This window comes from Diabrotica virgifera, chromosome 1, assembly GCF_917563875.1.
Source record: "Diabrotica virgifera virgifera chromosome 1, PGI_DIABVI_V3a".
In the NCBI taxonomy this organism is placed as follows: Eukaryota; Metazoa; Arthropoda; class Insecta; order Coleoptera; family Chrysomelidae; genus Diabrotica; species Diabrotica virgifera.
The window spans coordinates 100616008-100631462 of NC_065443.1; the positions used below are offsets into that span (position 1 = coordinate 100616008).

Genomic DNA, 15455 nt, shown 5'->3' on the forward strand with positions numbered 1-15455 from the left:
GGTCGCTTTCGCGCATGACGTAGTAAAGATCCTTCACGCAATATTTGAATGTATGCTTTTTTTACGAATATCGGGAGAGTGATTCATCGTTTAAATGCAGAATATCCTCAAATTTAAATTTACACAGCAGCCCACGAAAACTACCTGTTCAATTTGCGTTTCCTCATAAGAAATCAGAGAATGTATAATTACTACATTTATTTGTGCTTCTCTATAGAAAACTTACCCACCGGCTGTCATACAGTGTAGCCGATTGTTGTTCACAAGAAGTATTTATGGTCATGCCATACAGAACCTGAATTCTTAGACGCAGCTCACGCAACGATTATTACTGTCATAAAAATACCAAAAAACATGATTTGGCAACTTACAAAATATTGCAGGGTTCCCTCACAGCCGGCCACAAGCTATAAAACAAGAAATCCACAAAAAACCAGTTTGTTCTCGGCAACAAACTTACAATATGTTTCAAATATGCGTTCATTTACACTGGCGTTTCTAGCGGGAGTTGGATCGTTGTATTTTGTGATTAGATTTAATTTGTGTGGTATAAGTTTATGTAATTATTTTAAAGTGAATTTTTAGTCATATTCTGCTTCTGGTGGTAGTGCATGTGTTGCATTTTGTGATTATATTTTGCGAAGTTGAAGTTTGTGCTGATTAAACTGAGTGTTATTGGAGTTTATCGTTTTATAGTGAATTTTTAGTCATATTCTGCTTCTGGCGGTAGTGCATGTGTTGAATTTTTGTAGTGATTAAACTAAGTGTTATTGGAGTTTATCGTTTTATAGTGAATTTTCAGTCATATTCTGCTTCTGGTGGTAGTGCATGTGTTGCATTTTGTGATTATATTTTGTGGAGTTGAAATTTGTGGTGATTAAACTGAGTGTTATTGGAGTTTATCGTTTTATAGTGAATTTTTAGTTATATTCTATGATTATTAAAATACAATGGACGAACAACCAAGTTGTTCCAAGAGACACAGCCAAATTCTGATTTTGATTCCAAAAATGAAAAGCCGCAAAAGAGGCGGAAAATGTTAACGTCATACAGTTGGAAAAGTTTGGCAAGATTTAAATATCAAAAGTAAACGCGAAGCATTTATAGAAGGCTGGTCTACAGGATTGAAAGTTCCATCAGGAAAGGGACGGCGTTTAATTATTACCCATATAGGAAGTGATACAGGATTTCTTGATGATGGTTTGCTTCTATTTGAGTCAAGAAAACAGGAGATTATCATGAAGAAATAACTTCCGAAGTATTTGAGCAATGGTTTCAAGACAATCTTACCAAAATTGGAACCTGGGTCTGTGGTTGTTATGGACAATGCGCCATATCATAGCCGCAGACTAGAACAATTACCGACGACGGCATGGCGGAAAGGGAGAATCCAAGAATGGCTTACAGAAAAAGGAATTACATACGAAGAATCAATGCTCAAAATTCAGCTACTTGACATTGCACGGTTAAGGAAAATGGAATATCTGAAATACGCTGTGGATGAAACTGCAAAAGATTATGGTGTCAAAGTTCTACGTCTACCACCTTATCATTGCGAACTTAATCCCATTGAATATATTAGAATCTATGGAAATTAATAAAATGAAAAATACAGATATAATTCTGAATAACCAACTTGAGACAAATAGCTCCCCACTCCTCAGCCTATTCAGTTAGAGACTTTAAAATGCAACACATCGTAAAATAAATCACCTGAGAAAGGGACTCTGCTGAAACAGCTGTAGTTACATAGTTTAAAAATAAATTTTGTGGAAGTAACGAAAACAAAAGTTGTCAGTGTTTTATTGTTAGATATCATTATTTATATATTTGAAAACGGTCTTTGGATATAGAGATCGAAACGCCAGTAAAAACCTTTAAATAAAAATATCTTGTGACCAATTTTAACAAATAATATTTAAAAAATATAATATAATTAACGTTGAAATAAAAGTGAGTGTACGCCACTGGATCTTCATGCGTCTTTCCGCGTTACCCCACCTTTAAAGGATGATGGCACTTTCCCCATATTCGTAACTTAAGCATAGTTTTATAGGAAATACTTTTTAATTTTAAATTTTTAATATAATTTGGCTAATTTAATTATAGGAATTATAGAGAAATGATAAAGTTGTGTTATTATAATATTTAATAATAAAAAATATTTTGTAGCTAATTTAATTTTGTGTGTGTATTTGGATTCCGAGCAGTAAAGACGTACCATATCGCTCTCGAGATCCAAGTTCCAAGTTTTTGTGCCGGTCTCGGCTATCGGCCGGGACTAGTTTATGGTAATTAGTGAAATAATAATTAAAAAACGATTTGAGTGATTAATTCTAAATTACTATTTATGTGATTAATTTTTAACTCAGTGGCGTACTATATTAAGGAAATGTACCACCAAAATCAAGTGCCAAATGGGGGTTTGTATAATGTGCCCCAAATATATACACAGCCTCAACAACCTCCAGTAATATCGCCCCCATTTTATGGATTCCCGAGCAGCCAACAGACAACAAACCAATATATCCCGCCTACTCCATTCCCAAACAATAATCACCAATATAACCAAAACCTCCCTGCACCTCAAATGGATCAACCAAATACATCAAATGCTTCCCAATACATCCTCAGTGGAGAGGAACTTGTCATGGAAAACTCAAGCGATGAAGACGACGAAACCATAGAAAATGTCCATGATTGGCAAACAGTCAAAAAAATTACAAAAAAAAGAAAAGCAAACCCCAAAGATGATAACACAACAACAATGCAAGTGAGTACAAACAACAGATTTGAACCATTAGAAAACCTAACTGATAATAATAACACACCAGTAACACCTAAACCTCCACCTATATTTATCTATGGGGTAAATGATATCAAAAAGATGACTGAAAACCTATCGACAGTCATTAAAGCAGAAGACTACCAGTCGAAAGCTCTCCCAAATGACACAATAAAAATAAACACAAAAACTATTGAGTCATACAGAAAACTTATACAGCATTTAAATAGTAGCAAAATAGTTCACCACACATACCAAGCAAAACAAGATAGAGCTTATAGGGTAGTTATAAGAAATTTACACCACTCGATGCCAGTTGAAGAAATAAAAAGTGAACTAGCTAAATCAGGGCATACTGTCCGTAATATCATTAACGTATTACACAGAGTCAATAAATCACCACTGTCAATGTTCTATGTGGACCTAGAACCGAAAGAAAACAACAAACACATCTATACACTGGATTCTATCGGCAATATGAAAGTCAGCTTTGAACCTCCTCACAGAAAGAAAAATATAACACAGTGTCAGCGCTGTCAACGTTATGGACACACAAAAGCGTATTGTACAAGACCTTACGCATGCGTGAAATGTGGAGGAAGTCATCCAACGCCAGAATGTACAAAACCCAGAAATACACCAGCAAAATGTGCCCTGTGTAACGGAGAACACACTGCAAACTATAAAGGCTGCGTAATTTACAAGGACTTGCAAAATGTAAGAAATAATAGACAACGCGGAAATCAGTCAACCCATAATAATCAGAACCCACATCAAAATGTTAACCCAGCACCAACTTCACAGTATCAGAGTCAACAATCACAGTACCAACAACAGAATGGAACCCAATCCTATGCCCAAGCAGTAAGAGCAGGAAATCAAGTAGCTGACATAGGGTCTCAGATGAACTTATTCTTAAACGAATTTAAAGCAATGTTCACCCAACTAATGAATCAAAACAGCATGATCCTTACCACGCTAACAACATTAATTAATAAAATTCATTAGATCTGTTCGAATAGCCGAATGGAACGCAAATGGTTTAGCAAACCATAAAGCAGAAGTAATCCAATTCCTAGAGGACAACATAATAGACATCCTCTTTGTATCCGAAACGCATTTCACAGAAAGAAGCGTAATTAAAATACCTCAATACTCAGTCTACCACACTAGTCACCCAGATGGAACAGCCCATGGAGGATCTGCAATAATTATAAGGAACAATATACAACATCATCAAATGCCGGAACATAAAACAGATAAGCTACAAGCAACAATACTTAATATAAATGCCAGGCCTTGGAACTTCGAAATTGCTGCAATATATAGCCCTCCGAATCACAACTGAAGAATACGAAGAACTATTCAACAAGCTAGGTAACAAATTCATTGTTGGAGGTGATTGGAATGCTAAGCATACGAATTGGGGTTCACGACTCATTACACCAAAAGGCAGAAGCCTACTAGATGCCATCAACAACACAAACTGCACCTACTTATCGACGGGACAACCAACGTACTGGCCGTCCGATACAAATAGACTACCAGATCTACTTGACTTCTTTATCCTAAAAGGAATTGCAGCAAACTACACAAACATAGAAGCAAGTTGGGATCTCTTGTCTGACCACACACCAATCATAGCAACAATCAGCACCCACATAATCAAACGACCTGAAATACCCAAGTTGACTTCCCCTAAAACTAATTGGTGTGAATTCAAGTACCAGCTTGACACGAATATAAATCTTGGAATCAGACTCAAAGAAAAAGATGACATAGATAAGGCTATAAACCACATCATCTGTCAAATTCAGCAAGCTGCATATCGAGCTACACCATCAACTCCAAAGCAAGAAAACAAAAATACCACTTCGAATTATATTAGACAACTAATAGTCGAAAAACGAAGAGCAAGAGGTAGATGGCAAAGAAGCCGCAACATTAATGACAAACACGAATATAATCGATTAACCAGACAATTAAAAACAGCGCTAAATGAAGCACGCAATGCCACATTTGAACACTACATTAGTACCTTGTCTAAAGAAGATCACTCAATATGGAAGGCAACAAAACACTTAAAGAGACCTACAGAACACAACTCGCCAATTAAGAAAGATGATGGTACTTGGGGAAGATCAGACGAGGAAAAAGCTTCAGCATTTGCAGAATACTTAGCTGGTATTTTTAAAGAACACCAAGTAGAGAATAATGATGATGGAAACTTAATAAGAGACTTCCTGGATAGTGCTTGCCCTATGACGCTTCCAATAACACCATTCAATACATCAGAAGTTAAACTAGAAATAGAAAAATGCAATAACCACAAAGCACCTGGATTTGACCTAATAACAGGATTAATACTGAAACATCTTCCGAGAAGAGCATTGGTCATGCTAACTACAATATACAATAGTGCAATCAGACTGACATATTTCCCAATCACATGGAAATTTGCGCAAATAATAATGATTCACAAACCGGGTAAACCTCCAAATAAAACATCATCCTATCGGCCAATCAGCTTGTTGCCGATAATGTCTAAGATCTTCGAAAGACTACTACTTGGTATACTGAAGAATGACATTAACCTAGATGTAGAAATACCCACACACCAGTTTGGTTTTAGAGAGAGACACTCCACAACACAACAGACTCATAGAATTATAACAAAAATCCTTACTGCTATTGAGGAAAAAAAATATTGCACAGCGGCATTCTTAGATGCAGAAAAGGCATTTGATAGAGTATGGCATACTGGACTTTTATACAAACTCAAATGTATTCTTCCAACCCCCTACTACCTAATCATGAAATCCTACATTGAAGATCGTTACTTCCAAGTAAAATATAACACAGCAACTTCCACATATTTTCCCATTAAATCAGGTGTACCACAGGGTAGTGTCCTGGGCCCTCTCCTTTACCTATTATTTACCGCAGATATCCCAACCACTGAAACAACCCAAATCTCAACATTCGCTGATGACACCACCATAATCGCTGTCAATGAGGACCCTATTATCGCGTCTGCACAACTGCAAAACCACCTTGACCAATTGGGAACATGGCTCAACAAATGGAAGGTGAAAGTAAATGAAACGAAGTCAACCCAAGTTACATTTACAAACCGAAGAGATGTATGCCCAACAATAACACTAAATGATACACAATTACCAGTCAGCACACAAGTCAAATATTTGGGACTAACCCTTGACAAAAGATTAACATGGAAGCCGCACATCCAAGCCAAGAAAACCCAGATCAACATCAAAATACGACAAATGAGCTGGCTTATTGGTCGAAAATCAAAACTCAATATTGAAAATAAACTGCTCCTGTATAAAACTATGATAAAACCAATTTGGACCTATGGTGTTCAACTCTGGGGATGCTCAAAGCCATCAAATATCAAGATAATACAAAGAGTCCAATCAAAAATATTGAGGATGATATTCAACGCACCCTGGTATGTAAGCAATAAAACCCTACACGAGGACTCAGCTACACCCTTGGTAGAGGAAGAAATTCCAAGGATCACAAAGAGCTACCTTGATGGACTGAGAAGTCATCCAAATGATGAAGCAAGACTGCTGAACACTCCTCCCGAATTCGCAAGACGACTGAAGAAACTATGGCCAACAGATTTAATAAATTAAATATATACATATTGTGATCAAATGTAAAAAATTATAATAGGAGGGTTGCCACAGGGCAGCTTCTCCCTCATGTATTTAACATTCAAACTATTTGCTTATAGCTTCGATGAAGCAGATTGTAAATGAAAATATATAATAAAAAAAAAAAAAAAATTTAATTTTGTTGATTTTCGGGTACATAGTTATTTTAGCGAGGTTTTGAAACTGATATTTTAGAAACTTGATATTTTGTTAACACAGATATCCATTATAAAGCATTATTTAATTATTATTTGTTTATTATGCATACAGGTTGATCAAGTGGTACTCCAGAGTTCGATATTTCAGTTGTTTAAAGATACAAATAAAGTAATATCCACATAAAAATGGGTCGCTACAAATTTTAAAATTATTTTTAAATATACAGGGTATCCCACTTCTTAATTTGTTGATGATCACTTTGTAATTTAGGTACTCAAAATTTGTAGCTACATTTAAGTCCAGTGTAGTGTCCAATAAAACTATACAGGGTGTTTCATTAATAATTGTCCATGTAGTAACTGGAGAAACCTTAGCAAAAAATACGAAGATTTAACCTAAAACAACTAAATAAAATGTGGTTCCTTACTGAGTTACAGGGTGTTTTATCTAAAAATTTAAAAACTATTTTTGCTCAGCATTTTAAAACTATTCGATGTATCCCTTTCATACTTGGCAAAAAGTGCGACTACTAGACACCCTACTAAATTACGATAAACAAACGTTTCTAGCTACTACCAGAGGCGTACGACAGGGGATGGTGAATGGTTGACCCTTCTCAAATTCTACGCCACTGGAGGAATTACTATTTTAGTGCCATTTTTAGATTCACCAATACTTTCTACGTATATAATATAGTCTTCATTGGTAACGATAAAGTCATTAGTTTTCGAGATATTTCAAGTTAAATATGAAACGGCACAGTTATTTTGATTAATTTATGATATATGATTCATATAATTAAAATTTAAAAATTATTTGTACCCAGTGCTTTAAAACTATTTGGCGTATCCTTATCATACTTGGTAGAAAATGTAGGTACTGTAAAACCTACTAAATTAAGATAAATAAACTTTTCTAGCTACTACCAGATGCGTACGACAGGGGATAGTGGCTGGTTGACCCTTCCCAAATTCTACGCCACTGACGAAATTGCTATTTTAGTGTACATTTTTGATTTTGCAATACTTTTTATGTAAATAATATACTCTTCATTCGTAACGATAAAATAATTAGTTTTCGAGATATTTGAAATTAAAAATGAAGCGACACAATACATTAATCAAAAAAACCGTGTCGTTTCATTTTTAACTTCAAAGATCTCGAAAACTAATGACTTTATCGTTACGAATGAAGAGCATATTATTTTCATAGAAAGTATTGGAGAATCCAAAAATTGAACAAAAATGGCAATTTCGCCAGTGGCGTAGATTTCAGAAGGGTCAACCATTCACTTTCCCCCGTCGTACGCCTCTGGTAATAGCCAGAAACGTTTGTTTAACATAATTTAGTAGTGTGTACAGTACCTATACTTCCTGCCAAGTATGAAAAGGATACGTCGAACAGTTTTAAAATGCTGAGCAAAAATAGTTTTTAAATTTTTAGATAAAACACCCTGTAACTCAGTAAGGAACCACATTTTATTTAGATGTTTTAGGTTAAATCTTCGTATTTTGTGCTAAGGTTTCTCCAGTTACTATATGGACAATTATTAATGAAACACCCTGTATAGACACTAACGAGTAAATATTCTTCAATTAGTCTATACAAACTATAACATATACAGGGTGCGCCAAACCTCTGGTCTTCTTTGATTACGGCTAAACTATGAGATATACAAAAAAATGTTTATAACAAAACTAATGTGTATCAAAGAGGTCTATAATTTAAAATTATTTTTAATTATACAGGGTGAGTCAGAACGACGGTATGAACCAAAGTTTTATTTTTTTAAATGGAACACCCTGTATATTAAATCATTTTTGAATATATTATTTAAAAATATGAAAAATTTGTATAAGGTCTTATAGGCCTAAAGTTAATAATTTTCGAAATATTTACATTTTTATTGAGAAAAATGGTAATATTTATAGGGTTGTGGATTATGTTTCCAAGGAAATAAAAATTTAGGTGATAGGTCAAAGTTTTTAAAATATAGTGTTATTTTTAAATAATTTATTATTTTTTACTTTTAGCCATAAAATATACAGTGTGATCACTATTTGCAAATACAAAATTTTCTCATTTTTTTTAAATGGGACACCCTGTATATTAGTTTTGCGTTTTGTAGTAAATATTACAACCTTTCTTTTGGTATAAGGTTGTATGTACCTAGCATGTTTCGTTTTGTAGATATTTTAAAAAAACTATAGATTTTACGTGTTTGCGGATTTTTTATTTAATTTTTTTTTGCAAAAAAAATAATTATAATCTGGTTTTAGAAACATACACTAAAATATAAAATATGAAAATAAAAACGTAATTAAAGATTAAAATAAATCGTATGCTAGTACAACTCAATTGAATTTAATAACTTTAAATTATTTTACAAAAAATATTTTACCATATTAATGAATGCATAAAATAGTATGTATGTATACACCGTTCTTAGGCGTCAACGCCCTTCGGTAGGGATCTATGGAGGAGTATCACCAAGCCGGAAGCCCTTATCCCTTCCCGTACCGCTCCTCCATAGGCCGATCAGACGCCAGTTTATTCCAGACCAAGCCGTAGACTCTATTGAGTTTTATACTACGGCGTTGGCCTTTTATAAATTTCATGACCTAGCTGAGGCTCGAACCAGCGATCGCAAATCGCAAATCCACTAAACTTGTCGATCGACTGAGCCCCAGCTAACTGGACCGTCGGACCGACCATAAAATAGTTACTAAATTAAATAAACCACCAAATTTTAAATCAACCATAGTAATTTTTCTACTACAGCAACTTTCCTGTACCAAATTAATTGTTAGTTAAATTGTATTTAGTTAAACTTTTAAATTTACTTACATACATCTTGAGAATATAAAAATTATTATAAAGTATGCTTTGAAACAAATGAATGTTAAATGTATCATCCAAATTATTTATTAATATAAATAGTATTTACTGGTGTCACAAAAACTGGTAATACTTTTGTAGTTGAAATTTTTGTAACAATTTTTTATATTTTAAATTTTAATTTTTTAACCGAAAAATGTTTGGATATGACATTTGTTTTGGGCGAAACCATTAGAAATTATTACCAGCTTTTGTGACACGAGTAGGTACATAGATAATATTTACTTCTTAATATACTTCACTTCCATAACGTTCATTTGTTTCAAAGCATACTTTATACGTTCTCAAGATGTAGGTAAATTAAAAAGTTATTGACTGATCTTACTCGTAAATACAATATAACTAACAATTAATTTGGTACAGGAAAGTTGCTGCGGTAGAAGAATTACTACGATTGATTTAAAATTTGGTTGTTTATTTAATTTAGTAACTAATTTATGTATTCATTAATAAGGTAAAATATTTTTTGTAAAATAATTTAAAGTTATTAAATTCAATTGAATTGTACTAGCATACGATTTATTTTAATCTTTAATTACGTTTTTATTTTCATATTTTATATTTTAGTGTATGTTTCTAAAACCAGATTATAATTATTTTTTTTGCAAAAAAATTTTTAAATAAAAAATCCGCAAAAACGTAAAATCTATAGTTTTTTTAAAATATCTACAAAACGAAACATGCTAGGTACATACAACCTTATACCAAAAGAAAGGTTGTAATATTTACTACCAAACGCAAAACTAATATACAGGGTGTCCCATTTAAAAAAAATGAGAAAATTTTGTATTTGCAAATAGTGATCACACTGTATATTTTATGGCTAAAAGTAAAAAATATTAAATTATTTAAAAATAACACTATATTTTAAAAACTTTGACCTATCACCTAAATTTTTATTTCCTTGGAAACATAATCCACAACCCTATAAATATTACCATTTTTCTCAATAAAAATGTAAATATTTTGAAAATTATTAACTTTAGGCCTATAAGACCTTATACAAATTTTTCATATTTTTAAATAATATATTCAAAAATGATTTAATATACAGGGTGTTCCATTTAAAAAAATACAACTTTGGTTCATACCGTCGTTCTGACTCACCCTGTATAATTGAAAATAATTTTAAATTATAGACCTCTTTGATACACATTAGTTTTGTTATAAACATTTTTTTGTATATCTCATAGTTTAGCCGTAATCAAAGAAGACCAGAGGTTTGGCGCACCCTGTATACTATCCAAAAAAACTGAAAAAAATCGCTAAAAATGAGTTAATTATAAGAATTTTGCAAAATAATCCACATAATAGTAACTACCATTACAAATACTGGCTCACAGGGATCTTTGCTACGTCACACGCTTGACCTCAGCTGTCAAATGTCATGCGCAAAATTGTAGGTAGCAAACTGACTAACCGGCGAAATGTAAGAATGTTACAGTATATAGTCAAAGTAAGCATTGAACTGTGCACTCGCTAAGCGAATCGTCGTATTTGCTGAGGAGTGGGGACTAAACTTGTGCAGTAAAATAGATTTCCACTATTCTTCTGTTAACGCGCATCTATGTCACCGGCCACATTTCGGCTGGTGACTTGTTTGTTGACTTTTTTCTAAAATAATACTGGTAGAGTTGGTGCAAAACCTCGTGAACCTTGAAAATGCGCATGTATAACCGAAATAAAACGAAGCCTAAAAGCATACGACTATTTTATTTGCTGCGAATTGCGCGACAGGATCCCACCTGCACCCTGATATTTTCAGTAATGTCGGATTCAATCGTTTCGTTCGTATATTGACGTCAGCAAATGAATGAATTAGGTTCACGAGATTTTGTAACAGCATTACCTTGGCACCAAGATAGCTGGCCGCACTTGTCTTTATTACAATTTCAGTTAATACGACAATTAGAAAAAGAAGGGTGAAAAAGTGTGTAAAAAATTACATCCTGAAATATAACTTCCCATAAATTTATCATCCCTTACCATATCAATTCTTTTATTGACTAAGTATACAGTAGTAGCTCTTGAAGCAGCTTCTATGTCTATAGCGGTACCGGGTCTTATAAAGTGTGATACATCGGCTATGTGAACGCCTACTTCCAGTTTATCGTCATCAATCTGACGGCAATGTAGGGCGTCGTCAATATCAGTGCAACCGGGTGGATCCACGGAGCAAATATCTATGTGACGGATATCTACCCTTCGTTTTTCATCCTAAGTAAAGAATTAAATCAATTATTATACTAACATAAAAAAATAAGTGTTTGAAAATTTCCCAATTATTTATTGACAAGATATTGTTACGTTAATCACCCGTAAATGACCACCTAGATTGGACGCTCGTGTAAACAACCGTCAAGTGCCTGTTTTCAGGTGGTTAGGGTCTACAAGTCTACACCCTTATATTAATTCCGACGGATACGTCGAATAAGACCGAAGGGTCTTTAGCAGATTGACTGTCGCTTGTAGTCTGTAAACGATAATTCCAGAACCGGCACCAAATAATATAAATACACAATAATTTACTTACTAAGGAAGTAAAACTTCACTTGTAGGTAAATGGTATATACATTTATTAAATTTTTTATCTAAAATGATCCAAATTGGATTGAAGTGGGTACATCTATAGTACAAAAATCACACAAACGTTTTCGGACCAATCAGTCCATCATTAGGTAGAAAACCTAAAATAAGCAAACCACTGTATTAAAAGAGGCCAAGATGAAATTTTGACTGTTTGAAAGTTAGGAAAATTAAAACATGTGGTTACTTACTTTAGATCCAAAGTAGTTGGAACTAGCTACATAGTTAGGTCAAAAGACCTTAAAATTACAATAATTTGGCCATTTCGGCTACAACAATGTCGACAATAAGTCGATGTTTAAAGAATTTAGAAATGTAGTGGTACTACAACGTGGTCTTCATCTTGGCTTCAAACTGACAGACAGAAATATGATTATTTCAGTCTGTCAGTTATCCTCATATTTCAGGCTGTCAGTTTGAAGCCAAGATGAAGACCACATTGTAGTACCACTACATTTCTAAATTCTTTAACCATCGACTTATTGTCGACATTGTTGTAGCCGAAATGGCCTAATTATTGTAATTTTAAGGTCTTTTGACCTAACTATGTAGCTAGTTCCAACTACTTTGGATCTAAAGTAAGTAACCACATGTTTTAATTTTCCTAACTTTCAAACAGTCAAAATTTCATCTTGGCCTCTTTTAATACAGTGGTTTGCTTATTTTAGGTTTTCTACCTGATGATGGACTGATTGGTCCGAAAACGTTTGTGTAATTTTTGTACTATAGACGTACCAACTTCAATCCAAATTGGATCATTTTAGATAAAAATTTTAATAAATTTATATACCATTTACCTACAAGTGAAGTTTTACTTCCTTAGTAAGTTTTTTATTATGGTATACAGCCACTGAGAGGAATCTTTTCGTTTATATTTTACAATAATTTACATTTTTATTCATTCCGTTTCCGAGGTTTGAGTAAACCATTAGTTCGATTTTTGTCGGGGATATTTGTAAAATAAATATTTATAAATTATAATTTTAGTAAAGTGTGTGCAAGTAAATTAAAAAATATAGACTAACAAATTAAGTATTTTAAATTAAAATAAATAAACTAAGTAAGAAAATTTCAATATATTATATCTATTACTACCTTTTAGTGACAAGATGGTTATGAATATCGAATAGTTTTCGTAGTTGTTCGGGACAAGATGGTCAGAGCCGGTATTGCTTAAATCGTTTCTGGAGTCAAAGGAGAGTCATTGATGATAAATAGAATTATTATTTAAAATTAACCTCTTTGTACAAGGCATAACCACCGTCATTAGTGAAAATTAATTAACAATTACAAGATACTCATATCAGATACATAAATTAATAATACAGTATTTGCTTAAAATAGAAAATAAATACATAACACATTGCACATTTCAGGAGTTGATAGGACGTAAACTTACAGAAAACCCGGATACCTCACGGAATATCGATCATTTTCAACTTTGTTTCGTTAATTTATCTCTATTGACTCAAAAGTTATGTAGCCTCAAAAATAGGAGAGACTTCAAAGAAAGGTGAGATAGAACACATTTTAACATATAGTACTTACTTCTTCTGTAATAATCCAAGGTAAAGTGGGCAAACAACTAAGAACCTCTTCTGAGAACTGACTGTGTGGCACATCGTGTTCTAGCAAAACTACTTCATTTTCTGTATTCTGATCTCCAATTTTACCTAAGGCTCTAACAAAGTGACCCTAAAATAGTGACAAACATATGAATACTTACAATTTATAAATAATTATCAAAATAAAATAAAAAAAACGTACATTTTTTTCGAATCCTGAGAAAACTAATATATATTTTTGAAAATTTTAAACGCAGAATGAAAGATTACATTATTACCGAGGGCCGAAAGTCCCTGAAAACTTCTATAATGTTTACTTTAATAAGTTACAGGGGTGAAAAAAGGAAAAAATTAGTTTTGATTTTTAATTTCAAATTTCTCATTCAAAAGAAACTTTTTGTTTATTCTAAGAGACTTTTGGCTCTCGGTAATAATGCAATATTTCATTCTGCGTTTAAATTTTTCAAAAATATTGATTCGTTTTCCCAGGATTCGAAAAAAAAATGAATGCATTTAAAAATCATTGGCCCGAAATTTTGCGCCTACCCTCTCTTAATTGAGTTTAATTGACTTTATTAAGTTTATTGTTTAATTTGTTTACTTACATGAGGATACCTTGAATATCTAGGCCACGAATCTATCGTTACAATTAATTTCTGAGTTCTCAAAAATTCAGCCTGTCTTGTTTCTATCCTAATTTTAGGTATGCTTCTATCGGATGGCACGAACAATTGATAAACTCCATCCATTCCGCCTTGCAAAATCCCGCAATATTGTCGCCATTTTCTTCTTATGATTCCGACGACCTTTCCTGTTGGCCTTACCTCTCCCGTTTTGTTTTGCGCCTGTTTTAATTCGCGCTCTTTAATTTCAACTTCATCGATGCTAGCTTCAGCGGCACCTTCGTCTTCTAATACGATATCGCTGGGAGCTACCCAATTTTCTTCTTGAAACACTTCTACTACTACGATATCTCCGTCCACCGCGCGGTTGAGACCACTTCTTCCTTGCAATAATACCTACAAAATTCATCTTTTATAAAGTACTTTTTAGTTAAAGTGAAGCCAAATCAAATTTGGAATATGTTACAGCATTTTTAAACGTTTAGAAACCGATGAAAGAGAAAAATGAAGAATATATCAGATTCCTAATCCAAATCAACTACTAACAAAATCTCATGAACCTGACTCACTCATTTGGTATTTGGTGACGTCAATCTATGAACTTCTTCTTCTTAAGGTGCCTGTCCGTTCCGAATGTTGACGATCATTCTGGGCATCATGACTTTGTTGGTTGCTATCCGGAATAGTTGTGTTGAAGTCTTTTTATAGCAGGCTCAGGTTATCAAGCCAGGATATTCTTCGTCCTGGGGCCCTTTTCCCTTGTAAAATGCACTGGAGTAGCTCGTATCTGCCTTGATTTCTCATTATATGCCCCAAGTATTACAGCTTACGGCCCTTCACGATTTTGACTAAATCTGCGGCTGTGTTCATCCTCCGTAGTACTTCTTCATTGGTGACTTTGTCTGTCCATGGTATCTTCAGGATCCTTCTGTACAACCATAGCTCAAAAGCCTGAAGTTTAGATAGAGTTTCTGCCTTCAATGTCCACGTTTCTACTCCGTATAGAAGCACTTATTACATGTAACATTTGAGGAGTCTTATTTTTATTTTTAGCGTGAGGTCATGGATCTTGAACACACAGCTCATAATCTATGAACGCAACAATGAAATCTGACTTTTTTTTGTCTTTTTTTATAGAATCCATCTGTTATAACCT

General features: G+C 33.5%; 1 protein-coding gene across 1 annotated transcript in view; it reads right to left on the reverse strand.

Moving 5' to 3' along the window:
* LOC114349419 (exosome complex exonuclease RRP44) overlaps window positions 1-15455 on the reverse strand; it is a 39232-nt gene that overhangs the window by 11596 nt on the left and 12181 nt on the right. Inside the window, exons 6-8 of the mRNA XM_028299792.2 lie at window positions 14282-14695; window positions 13660-13806; window positions 11512-11742 (exon numbers count right to left, since the gene is read on the reverse strand). Of these exons, the coding sequence (XP_028155593.1) occupies window positions 11512-11742; window positions 13660-13806; window positions 14282-14695 (792 nt within the window). The remainder of the gene's footprint in view (window positions 1-11511; window positions 11743-13659; window positions 13807-14281; window positions 14696-15455) is intronic.